The sequence below is a fragment of the Montipora foliosa genome, chromosome 6 (genome assembly GCF_036669935.1).
Source record: "Montipora foliosa isolate CH-2021 chromosome 6, ASM3666993v2, whole genome shotgun sequence".
Classification (NCBI taxonomy): domain Eukaryota; kingdom Metazoa; phylum Cnidaria; class Anthozoa; order Scleractinia; family Acroporidae; genus Montipora; species Montipora foliosa.
The window spans coordinates 29,803,227-29,816,697 of record NC_090874.1 but is presented as its reverse complement, the minus strand read 5'-3'; the positions used below and the strand labels follow the sequence as shown (position 1 = coordinate 29,816,697).

The window sequence follows — 13,471 nt, the reverse complement described above, 5'->3', positions numbered from 1 at the left end:
ACACCTTTTCAACGTGTCGCTGAACACAAAAATTCTGCAATTGGCAAGCATTTTTATGAAGCGCATGGCAGGAGGGATAATTTGAATGAGAGTCATTTCCAGATTCTGAGAAAGTGCCAAGGCAAATTTGATTGTTTAGTGTTTGAAATGCTTTATATTAAGAAATTCAAACCTAATCTGAACGTGCAAACGGACTCCATACGTGCAAAACTTTTTGTTTAACCCGTAAATTATTTTCTCTTATTGTTCGTTTTAGTATTCATAGAACTTATTTTTATACATTCTTGACTTGATAATGACGTTATGTTAACGTCAAAACGTCGTCGATTTAAGCTCTTTATAGCTTTTTATCGTTACTTTTTTAAATCTTACAATGTTATTAAGCAACGTTTTGTCGCAAGTTTTTATCGTCAAGTGTTATTCTAAGTCACTTCATAATAATAATAATGATAACGATAATGATAATTTTGGGACAAAGGGGTGAGGAATTAATATCACACGAGATAGCTAGAATTAATAGCAAAGGAGAGGCAAAAGACAGTAGTGGGGGAAAGTGAATCCCTTATTAGAGAAATTTTATCTGGACTGTTGACATGACATGTCTTCATTATTTAGCTAACAAATTTTGGTAGTTAAAGTCTCCTGCCCCCAATTCCTTTTTCAATTTCAAGGTTTGGCAACAGCGAATGGGAACTGAATCCACACTTGGTTTTGATTTGTATTAAGTAATGATCCGTGTAAGGTGGATAGCAATTTCTTTTCTTATGCGGCAACGGTGCTTTCCCCACATAGCAATGTTATCATTTTTACACAAAGAATGCATAAACCTACAGGAAGGTCGTTAACACAATAAAATTCATTTACAGCCCATTTTGAAAGGGTGTTTTTTTGTGTTAAAAGATTTTGACCAACAGGTGACCAACAGGTTACCGACAGGTTACCAACTAGGTAGGGATTGCTATGGGTAATTTTGATGAAGTCCCATACCAATACCATACATCATCCAGGACTTAAACATATGGGAAGTCTATGGGATATGACTGACTAATGTACCCATAATTCAACCACCACAACCTATATCCCCATACCATACTTTACACTGGTAAATTGACTGATTGCATGGCTATAGCCCCTATTTTAATCTTCTACTTATATCAATCAATTGTAGTAACCTAAAAGGTATATACATTGTTGTCAATAAGTGAACCACACAGTCAGTTTCACATTCTTCACATATTTAATTGCTCCACATGTGGAGCTCCGCTTTTAGGCTTGGCTAAATGTATATGTGTTTAATTATCCCATATAGCCCTGCAAACATGTATATTCGAAGAATCATGATTACACTTCAAGGCAAGTATCTTTCAACTTCCACCCACAAGTCAGGTAAATGGGGTGTCTACTGTAAAATCTCTAGGAATTCTTGCACTCAGGTTTAAAGGTTAGCAATGTTAAAAGCCTCCATGTAAAAAAAGTGTCACCTTTTCCTTCAACAACTTCTTTTTCAATTCTCCATCTCAAAGCAACCTACCACAAAACAAATGTATAATCTTGAGAAAAAATGTTACCAGAAGCTGAACCATAGTATTAGGGTCAGTGGCTTCTTCATTGATTCACTATCAAAGTAAAATTAATGTGAACAAACACAGATCGAGAGAGAAGACACAAATTGGTGGGCAAGTTGAGCAGGGAATGCCTTCAGTTTATAAGAGAGGAGGATGTCATGAGGAATAGTGCTGAATGCTTAACTGAAGTCAAATGAATAGACCCATATAAAGTCTGGATCCCTATCCAACCATTTCAGCCAATAATACTGGGACTTCACAAGAGTCATTGTGGTTTTTAGAATCTTCTTAATTTATAGGCCATTCAATTGCATCTTGAGGACTTGGGAAATCTGACTTGAAGACTTTAGACAGCTCAAACTTAAACGTAACTGTTATGAAATATTTTTCTGTCAGAGAAATCAGTCGCATTTTATTGCACCTAGTTAAGGGCAATTCCTTTGGGATAGGGGACACATGGCAAGTTTCCATAGACAGGGCACAGATTATTGCTGATGGAACAACTTCATGGTCACCAGAGCCAAGAGATGAAAGACATGTCTCCATACCCAAAAAGGGAAACCCATCTGGACCAGAGGTTGTGAGCTTCAGCTGTGCTAAGAACCTTGGACAGTGTGTCAGTGGAGAGCGAGGATACAAGTACCAGGTGGTATGAGAATCAGCTGAGAAACGAAGTATGCCAGATCAGATTCATCTCTTGGAAGTACTGGTTGATTGCACTTGGGATTAGAATGGAGTTTACATTTTGGCTATTGTTATTATTATTATTAAATAAAGTTATTATTATTGGCTACTACACTTTGTTCCTGTGATTTTATTCACAGCCTCCCAACAGTTCTTTGATCCAATTCCATGTTTTCTGTTCTCGTGGTGAATGGATTGCATTTGATTCTTGCGGATGAGATTAATGATGCTTTCTTGTTGGTCGTATTTATTTCCTTCCTTGATGTGCTTATTTCTTTTCTTGCAGAGATCAGTAAGTCAGATTCTGCATAGACCAGATCTGGAGGATGGTAGAGTGAGGTAAGAACATATATAGAATTGATGATGGACACCTCACTCCAAAGGCACTCGACATCATTATCCAATTTGAGACATGTGATCTTCCAATCATTCCTACAAATAAAAGCGACTCCTCCACCAATGCACTGGTTTCCACAATCTTTCTAAGAAGGCAACAGATGTCAGGCCATACTTGATAGAATGATACAGTAAATCCACGCAAGTACAAACCTATTGTTCAAGAACCTGTTAGGCTAAAATTTGTCACTTACACCCCCTCTATACAAGAACCTAATAAGCTTAAAATTTGAAACAAGTTCTGATTTTCTACAATCTAAAAAAAATGTGTGCATTTGGCAAATAAAATAACTTGACATTTCGGGTTCTCTCCGGAAACAAGGGTCTGTCACCACTCAACTACTTTATATCTATTCCTGGCAATTATTCTTGGGAGTTTTTTCTTAAGGAGGGATAACAATCATTCTGGTTCTGTGTCTTCAAGTGTTTCCCAATTATACCTCGCTAATTGTCTCATTTGACTCACCTCGTGTCTCGATTCATCTTTGGGCCAAGCGCTCGAGTTACAAGACTAATATAGTACATGTATGTCTTGTTGTAATACTCAGTTACAGTACTTCATCTAGCTAAGGATGTGCTTTTTCTGAACTTAATACTCCTCTGTGGGGATGTATTACAGAACCATGGGCCTGCAACTTTGAAGTGCTTCAAATGCAGTAAAACCATCAGAAAGAACCAAGGAAGAGCAACTTGCGTCGGATGCACTCAGCCGTATCATCTTAAATATTTAAGTGCAGAATTTGAATATTCTTCAAAATGCGACATGCGTTTCAACAACGCTAAAGATCCTATGCCACATAAAGATCTAATCGAAACAGCGATACATATGGTTTTGCAGAATTATCTGAAGCTGTAAATCAACGTGGCATTAAGTTTTTACGCCAGAAGATTTGGCTTTGGAGAAAATTCGATTAATTGGTTTACGAGCTATTTATTCGACAGATTTCAAGCTGTTTCCCTGGATAACGAGTTGTCGAGTCCCTTAGCTGTTCTAAGTGGAGTGCCTCAAGGGAGTATCCTTGGTCTGGATTTATTTACGTTGTATATTAATGATCTGCATCCTGTGTTGATGTCTGTAAAGTTATGATGTATGCTGATGACACAGTTATCTTTTTTTCAGCTCCACTAATATCGGAGATTGAGTTACAGTTAAATTTGGAACTGATTAATCTGTATGAGTGGCTGTCTAGAAATAAACTGATTCTCAATTTAAAGAAGCCTGAGTTCATGCTTTTTGGCACCCACAGAGACTATGTCGCCAAGACATAGATAGGGCTCATAATGTTGGGTGGAGAATCTGTGAAACACTGTGATGCCTTTAAGTACCTAGGCGTGGTTTTGGACAACAGTCTTTCCTTTAATCTGCATATTGACTATGTGAAGAGGAAAGTTTTTAAAACAGTAGGGATGTTCTCAAGAATTAGATCAGCATTAACAACTGAAGCATCGAACCAATTGCATAAATCAATGATACAACCAAATTTGGAATCCTGTTGTGCTGTTTTTCATGGCTGTGGTAAGGAAATTGAAGAAGAGTTGGAACGCCTGCAGAGACGTGCTGCTAGGATAGTGCTAAAGACCGTGCATTTGTCCACTCAAGATATGGCTTCTGGTTTTGGTTGGGACCCTCTTAAGACGAGAAGAGAAAAACATTGTCAATCTTGTCAAGAATTGTCTTGAAGGACAAGCTCCAAGTTATTTCTCAGATTATTTACGACGGCGAACTTATGATATTCATGACTGACACTAGGTCTAAGGATAGGTTATCTATTAATAAAGTCAATCTCAAGTTGACTAGGAGGGCCTTTTTCTATAAGGGGGCTACCCTATTTAATGGTTGTATGTAGTTTTGTTTATAAAATGGCTACTTTTATTGATGATAATTATGTAATGTATTCCAATTACCTATATACCTAATTAATGTTTTTATTTTTTAAAACTATTTACTCATTTATTTTTACACAGGACCCATATTGATAGCAATTTTTATAAATGAACTGGTCATCCTGTTTATTATTATTATTATTACTGTATTATTATTATTATTATTATTATTATTATTATTATTATTATTATTATTATTATTATTATCTTGTTTTCGCACATTGGACTTCCAATGGAACTTCCGTACTCCAGGAAGCTTGGTGACAACAAGTCTCCTCAACCTTGTAGGACCTTCCTAAGAATCCTTCCCGTGTTCAGAATAACACTTTTCTGAAGCTCGTCTATCTTGGTCTCTATACCAATATTCTCTAGTCTCTTCTTTAGATCTTTTGGAACTGTTCCAAATGTTCCGATTACAATAGGAATTACCATTGTTTTCATTTTCCATAACTTCTTCAATTCTCTTGCTAGATCCTGGTATTTCACTACCTTCTCGACTTCTTATTGATCTTCTTACCCACCCAGTCATGTCTCCTTTTATATTCCTTTTGTGCTAATTTAGGGCATTCACTCACAATATGATTTATGCTTTCATCCACCTTTCTACACATTATTACTATTATTATTATTATTATTATTATTATTATTATTATTATTATTACTACCGTACCTACATATCAATGTTTTTTTACTTAGTATACGAAGTTACATGCTTAAAATAGTATAATACAGGGGCCAGGCTAGTTATTTTTGAATGAAATGATATAATCCTCGCAGTTATGAATGCAATTTTAGCAAATGAGTTGAGAAGACTGAAAAATTCAGGACTTCCGCAGGATTTGAACCCGTGACCTCACAATGCCAGTGCACCACTCTAACCAACTGAACTACATTGTATGAAGCCACTGATGTTGGGGGCTGGCCATTTGTGGGTTCAAATATTTATGATAGGTCTAAAAGGTTGTTTCTTTCCCTCAAATGGTCACCACCTTGCTGCCCTAGCTCTTCTTGTAGCACATATCCCAAGCAACTTTAAAGTTCTCCATGGAAGACTGGATAATAGTGGCTGATTGTCCTCAGAATTTGGAGATTTCCACAAATAAAGAAAGGCGCATCCAGGAGAATGACCCAGCAGGCAAAACTGTAAGGCACAAACAAGGGACTGCAGGTCCTTCCGAAAACAACTACATTTGGTAGACCAACTGGAAAGCATAGCCCTGTCTTCTTTTAGCTTACCCTCACAAAAGCGGGCCTGCATTTTTATGGAAACAATGGTGCCACCCATAAACTCAAGAACCTGTGTTAAGTGAAAAGTTATCTTGGGGGCAAGGGCAATATTTACCATTATGATGATATTTACCACTGTATGGCATCTGGAAGTACATTAAAAAGAAATGTGGCACTACGGAGACCAAAGGGGAGGCCTTTGTCAAAATAGCAGGAATTCCCATTCCTCATGATGAACTGGAATAATAAGGAGGGCTAACTGGTCTAGTCTTCATCAAAAAACAGACTTGACCATGTTCAGTGACCAGGGAAATGGCAATGTTGACGAAATGTATTGAAGGGTGAAATGCTCTATGGGTACATTTGCATTTAAGGTGGCTCAAACCGGTTTCAAGAATTTGCACAGGCTTGGATGAAAGTCTTTGCAAAGTAAAAAAAGATTCTCTGCAGCAGATATAGAGCCACCTTAAAATCTTCCAATTGTGAAGGTGGCTATGAATCTGCTCCTGAGAATTTTCTTTAACTTTGCAGAGAGTTTTATCTTAGCATGCTACTCTCTCTCTAGCAAGAAAAAACTGGGATCACTGATTTCCTTTTCGAGATAAAAATTATATGCATTCAAGACCAAATGAAAGGTGTTTTTAGGTGACTCTTTTGTTGCCATGGCAACCTAATATGTCACATTAATGAATGGGTCTTGTTAAGCAACTATTGGTGCCTCATATGGTATCACAACTTTGCCGTTACATGACAAGTTGGGTAGATTCAATCCTTCAAAATAGTACAGTTTGCTGAAAGTGTTAAAACTGGTTTGAGGCTCCTTCGATTCTGAGCATCTCTCAGCAATTTTCATCTAAAACCGTGCAAGACAAAAAAATCGAAAATTGCTAAACTTTGTCACAATAAAGGACTACCAAAATCATTTTTAGAAAAATATGTTTTAGTTTGTTTCCATAATTATTTTACCTGGACCGCGACTTTTTCGTCATGGGGCCTTGTGAGTGAGTGAAAACGAATCCAAGATGTCACTTGTTTGAATCCCTCTTTTTGAAATATTAAGGAATGAGTAACTTGAAAATCAATATAACATGGCATAACTACTGAAATTCATTCACCCTTTAGCGCTGTTAACAGTACGTATACCAAAACTGGAATTTTTGACCGAATTTTAAAACTTAACCTTTTTTAGATTGATTACAGAGTGCCAAATTTGTGCGAAATTCGACCGTCAAAAAAGCATTCTGGTACATGGCTTTCTCAAACGAGACTATATTCACTGGAATAAGCAATGTTTCTGCTGCAATTAAATTCAATAAAATGTTTGGGCAAATGAAACAGAGGATTTTTGAGACCCAATTTCAACATGCTGTTTGTCAACAAAAGTCGACCATTGACCACCAAAGCAGAGGCAAGGTATATTGAAATTATACACACTAATCTCGGTTTATTCACTGAACAATTCAAGACTTTATATTTACTGGAACTACTGTAGGTCAAGAGGAATATATCATTGAAATTTAACTGTCTTGGTTTAAAAGTGCAATATCCGGTAATTAAAATAACTGACATAAAAATTTGCATACTAGTGAGATTTATTCCATTCCGTACTTCTATACAAACAAGTTTCCTTAATTCACTTTGTGACCATTCCTGCAAAACAAGCAAAGAAAGGTATCCTCCTTTACAGAGCACAAAATCACTTTGCGAAATCCGCAGATACTACCTATTACAGTCTTAATGTCACAAGCAGATTACCCGGCCACAAGAAATGGACCCTAAATACACTGCTTCCGTAGTGCCGCAGCCGTGTTGTTGGATATAGAGGGGGACATTGGGGTTTACGGTATTGTGGTATTGAGCTTTTTTTCATGCAGTATTTCAGTAATTTGAATTTTTACGTGCGGTATCGTGGTATCATCTAGCCTGACGGTATGCGGTTTTTCATCATTTTGGCTGACGGTATTCGGTAAAAGAAGGTCCTTCACGGTATTGTGGTACCGTTCATTTGCCCTCTCCTGTCTCATAGACGTCATACAGGTCAATACATTATGCAAAACAAAACACAGTAACGTTAAGTAAGGTATAAAGTATGTAAGGGTTGATTAAGGTTTTGCCATAATGGTAAATGATCACACAATTTCTGACAGTGAATCTACAATGTGATTGTTTTTGCATCCAATTACAATGACTCGTTTCCGTTGAGTTACCTGACCCCACTTTTCGATCTGTGAACCGGTAATTCGAGGTCTTCAAGGTCTTCTCACATTTTCTGGTCTTTTCTCGGAATGGCTGAGGCTGCTCCAGATGACGAGGTCATTATTGACTGTGTGGCTGCTTTTTTTAATGAAGAAGGCAAGGGGGGTGAACAGTATCGGAACAAGATAAGTTTCGATGCGCTGTTGCGAAAGGCGAGAGAGGATTTGGGTAGGTTGTTTTATTTGTTATGCAGAGTGTTTGATAGCTTAACGACCATAGACAGATTAACCTCAGTTGTCTCAGAATAGTCCCACATTTAATTATGAATACTCGTACTAGCTGAGCGTATGGGAGGTTCTTTTTGTTTTCGGGCACGCAAGGTAAAATATATGGGAGTTTATAGCTGTTGGGGTGACTTCCTGTATAACACTCAATATCAAGCTCAAAATGGTTTATTATGTCCATAATGGTTTTGCATGCGCTGACTTTGTCAAGGGTGGCCAATAAAGGTCTCAAAGGGGGGTTACCGGAAAATAAATTGGTCCTTTCACAATTCACAGGAAATAAAATCGGCCTTTCACGTTCCACAAAAAGAAGACATTTTCCACACAAATTAAATTTACATAATTTACGATTTTACAGTTGCTTTTGTTGTGCCATCCTTGGAAAATCTTCAAGGTAGTAGTGACGAGGAAATTGAGGAAACTGCTGACGAAAGTGCGCCAATACACCTTATTCCAAAATGGCCGCCATTTAGATATTCTTTTGTTTTTATTGAAATTAGACCTTGATGCCTCGTTCAAGGCAAAATATTCTTTTGAATTTTCAGCTCAAGAACGAGGCACGTACTGTAAGAGGATTTTTATTCATTATAAGACCTCACACTTCACTCGATGCTTTTTGTTTTGCATTCACCTACCAGAAGGTTGAACGAATGCAGTTTTCCTTTCGTGAAAAATAGCAAACAAGTTGTGAATAACTTCACCGTCGAACTACCAAAATAACCAAAATACAGGGACATATGATCCATACATGCTTGCAATAAATAAACACGCTACATAGATGCAACTTAAAGGGAAAGTACGGTCCACATGGCGTGGTGGTCTGTGGGTTTTAGTGAATTCTATTGACCACAAGTATGCTAATTCCGTTGTCTGTGTCGAAAACACTAATGCTTACACTATCCAGAAACTAGCGCGTGTGTGTTAAGGTGGCTCAAACCAAGTCTTCTCTCGACTTTTGACGTAGATTCAGGAACATGTGGTAAGAGAACATGAGGATTTGAGAGTTGATGCGAAAAAATGCCTGAAAAATGAGTTACACGTATCCCTCAATGTAACGACACAGCTGATCCTGAAAAAAGAATATGGGTGCATAGGAATCCTTTCTTCAACACGGAAACCGCAATAGCCCAAACAATTGTTTTGGCCAAAAGACAGAACTGGAAGCCCACTAAAACTTCGCCACCGTGCCACAACTTCAGTCATAAATAGCTGTAACTTCGCTAGAACGGCAAGTCAAGTGCAAGTCAACTTTTTAAAACTGAGCAAAGGTTAATCCACACTCCCCTTTCACTGCCATGTGGGATGCCCATTCATCTGGGCAGGCGCAATTTTTCTTATTACATCTCCACGATGACGTGGGCAAATCTTCGTACCCAAAATTATGTCATCTATCTCAAAAACACCTTCAAAAGCAATGAATTAATAAGAAATCAATAACCGTTAGTTTCACGGGCAGTGATACAATCCGGCTGTGCTGATCAATGTACTCGATTCAGGGACAACTGAAAAAGTGAGAGCTCGCAGTCTTACATGATTAAATGGTCTTACATATCTTTCTTACTCGATTTCACAATTGGAGAGATTGCTGCATACCCGTCCACAAAGGAGCATTTACGTCTGCAACGCTAGCCGCAGTGCCTTAGTTGACTTAGGGTTAAATTGAGCTGAGTAGACTGGCTAGTGCCGCAGTGGCACGGTGCTTGGGGAACGTGGTATATCCAACAACACGACTGCAGCACGGCAGCACGGCAGCACGGCAGCACTGCGGCACTAGTGTTTTTAGGGTCCATTTCTTGTGGCCGGGTATTCTGCTTTTGACAGTAAGTCTGTAATAGGTAGTATCTGCAGATTTCGCAAAGTAAAAAAAAAATTCCAGTTTTGGTACATAGTACCATTAACAGTGCTAAAGGGTGAATGAACTACTCTAGCTGTGCCATGTTGTTTTGATTTTCAAGTTACTCATTCGTTATTTCAAAAAGAGCGATTCAAACAAGCGACACGTTGGAGTCGTTTTCACTCGCTCACAAGACCCCATACCGAAAAAGTCACAGTCCAGGTAAAATAATTATGGAAACAAACTAAAACGTATTTTTCTAAAAATGGTTTTGGTGGTCCTTTATTGTGACAAAGTTTGGCAATTTTCGATTTTTTTATCTTGCACGGTCTTAGGTAAAAATTGCTGAGAGGTGCTCTTAAGCTTTCAGGGTTCCTTTCAGATGGCACAAATGACAGGTACTGTAGTACACCACTTAACAATGTCATTTTTGGAGACCAAACCAAGGGGGTGAATTTGGAAATTATGGAAGAGGGGGATATAAAGGAGCCCACCAAGCTACCAAGCCAAGCCTTTTTTTGGACTGAATTTGGCTTAAGAGCAGAAAGGGAGCACCCATGAGAAAATTTTCCCACTCCAACATAGTTAACACGAATTGGCTTCCCCTGCGAATTTCAAAAGTAAGTCAGCTTTATTTAAAGAGGGTAGCACATAACATATACTTGTGATAAACCAGTGGCCCTATATCCTAATAATAACAAATAAGATCGTTTGAATGTGTCCTTTAGCAGCATGTCGTGATGTGGGATATAGATCAATTGAAGCCTTTAAGTGCTACTGTGGTTCTTTATTGACTCAGAGCTTTCGCCCATCTACGGCATCATCAGGGATCAGGTTTCGATGATGCCGTAGATCGGCGAAAGCTCAGAGTCAATAAAGAACCAGAGTAGCACTTAAAGGCTTCAATTGATCTATATCCCACAACAAATAAGATTGAAAAATTGACATGATTGTCTGGCTTCACCCCAAGTAATTTCTGTGATTTGACTTGCTCAATCTAACTAACTTTCTTTTCCAGACGTTTGCCAGTTACAAGTACACTTTTCGTTTTAGAAGCATTGAGGGTCTGAAAGTTGTTGTTGGAGGGAATCGGCTGCTGATGGCTGGCTTAGTGCAAAGCAAATGATTTAAGTTTTGCGATTTAAATTATCATTTGTGCCAGGTCTGTGGGAGAGAAGGCAGTGTTGACAAGAACGCATCTTTGTTCTTGATCGCTACCATCTTATTGGTATTGGTTTTGACATTGCTTATGGTACTTGCCAGTATGGAATAGCAACATCAGAGTCCATTGAGGGACTATTGTGGCCTGCCTGATCAATGGTATTGGACCCAGAAACGTTCTGGACATCAGTGTGTTGCCTTTTGCCTGCTGGTTCACTGGTATCACAATGGGATGTGAGTCCAAAGAGGGATCAAAAGGAAAGCAAGAAGTTGTTCCCTATATCCCATAATGGGCAAGTTGTTTTGCATCAGTAGGAGGCAAAGCACTTCATTAGTTAAGCCTGATGAATTCATATTGGGGCTCAATAAAATGTGTTAAGTAAACCTGCAGTTTCACAAAAAGTGGTGAATGGCAAGATGCTGGCTGTGTAAATGGTAGCTGTGCTGCCAAATACAAAATTGCATGATCTGAGTACCGCCAAATAAGGAAAAGGTTGTGGGATAAGAAGGTGCAAATGTTATTGCTTCCTAACACTAACTTTAATTTTTAAATCTCACATCAAAACAGACAGACATACCAGTACATGTAAGTGTCAACTAGATGAGAAGCAAAAGACAAAATACCTTGTTCTCCTTGTATCTACTAAGGTCAGAGATGCAATACTCCTTGAACAGTTTATCATAATACTTCTTTGCCAGACTCTTTTCCCTGAAAATTATGCAAAAAACATAGTCAATTTGGACAACAAGGTTTTTAAATATACATGTAACAGGATATTAATTTAAAGCCTTTTCGTCTTTTTTTTACTTTCAAATTGTTTTTTTACTTTTATGGCTACAATATGGATTATGAATATATCATGGTTCGTACAACTTCAGACAAATACAATTCAAGAACTTTTCAAAGACAAAATACAGTTTTCAAGGACTAAAGTTTATTCAATAAAATGACATTCTTGGTCCCCTTTTTGAACACCCCAATTAGCTAAAACACTTGGAAGTCACTTGCGAATTTTAAATAGACCAGCCACGGTTAATCACACTATACAACTTTTCGTAATAACACTTTTTTGAAATGAAAACAGTCACAGAAATAGTATTTGAAGATAGAAAAATCATATTGTTCACAAAAATGTTACAGCAGCCTTTCAAAGTTTCTGACTTTCTATTTAGTTTCTTCTCAACTTCTCGCAGTTGTAGTGTCTTACATGTATCTTTGGCTGCATTGCTAAGTGCCGACAAGAGTCAGCTGCCCAGTTTCTTCAGCTTTTAGCTTTTACACTCAAATAATCTGCTGACTACACACAAGGCAGTGAAAATTATTTTAGTTAAACCCTTTTTTTCTTTTCCTTGATATCCTCAATCTCATCCAAGACTTGCATTCTCTTTCTTATTTTTTGTCTTCTTTTTGTCCCTTCGGTTCCGCAGATGCCTCTCACATTTTTGTCGTGAAGCTGCTACAGCAAGGAGCTTTTTTGCAAACGAAGAGAGAAACCAAAATATTTACACAGTGCAAAACACTTCTCTCCTTTCAAGAAATGCGTGTGGCGGATAACCCCACAGCTTGGTGCAATGTGCATGAAATTGAGGTGAAGAGGTAGGTAGTTTCATTTCATGCATGCCTTCGCGTTTTATAGCGCACGCGCACGTGCGGAGCACCATAGCTAAGAAAATATGGTAACCCATCGATGTGAGAAAATTTGGTTTTATAGCCACGACGTCATGAACGTCCGTCCGTCCGTCCGTCCGTCCACCCCTTCATGTATGCCAATATGACCAGTACACGTAACCACATCATGGGCTCAAGTTTAGAGCTCATCCAGAAGGCAATACTCCATTTGACACTGTAACTAGTTTACAGCATACACCCTTGAAAACAAGGTATCCACTGACCAGTATCACATGACCATATCGCGGGGTTGAGGTCAGCTGTTTTTTTTTTTTTAAGTTAACCCAGGACTGGTTGTTGATTGGATCGCAGGCTCAAGCCAGGCCAGACACTCAAACTCACACCTGAACAAGGCTTAATTTTTCGCACTCTTTCTGTGGCTCGATATGGCTACACAGCCATGCTACGTCAGCAAAGCTCTTGACAGTCAATGCTTTTCATGTTCAGGTAAGGTTTGGAAAATATATTTTTCTTGCATTTTTCCCTGGTTTCAATCCCGGTTTAACATAATATAGCTGCAGTTATTCAAGTCAAGCATTGGAGGGATATAAACTTAAAGCTGAGTGTTTAT

At 38.2% G+C, this 13,471-nt stretch overlaps 1 protein-coding gene and 1 long non-coding RNA gene across 5 annotated transcripts in view; one reads left to right on the top strand and one right to left on the bottom strand.

Annotated features, from left to right (window-relative positions):
* Nucleotides 1–13,471, bottom strand: part of LOC138007103 (protein FRA10AC1-like) — a 119,129-nt gene that overhangs the window by 53,452 nt on the left and 52,206 nt on the right. For 3 of the 4 annotated variants that reach the window (XM_068853829.1, XM_068853828.1, XM_068853830.1), the window contains exons 8-9: nucleotides 11,856–11,940; nucleotides 1,482–1,527 (exon numbers count right to left, since the gene is read on the bottom strand). In XM_068853829.1, coding sequence (XP_068709930.1) covers nucleotides 1,482–1,527; nucleotides 11,856–11,940 — 131 coding nt within the window. The remainder of the gene's footprint in view (nucleotides 1–1,481; nucleotides 1,528–11,855; nucleotides 11,941–13,471) is intronic. The other variant, XM_068853831.1, reaches the window with a different exon arrangement.
* LOC138007104 (uncharacterized) lies at nucleotides 1,015–4,442 on the top strand. The gene is made up of 4 exons (XR_011123999.1): nucleotides 1,015–1,179; nucleotides 1,310–1,353; nucleotides 2,536–2,588; nucleotides 3,766–4,442. It is a non-coding gene; the product is annotated as an uncharacterized lncRNA (long non-coding RNA).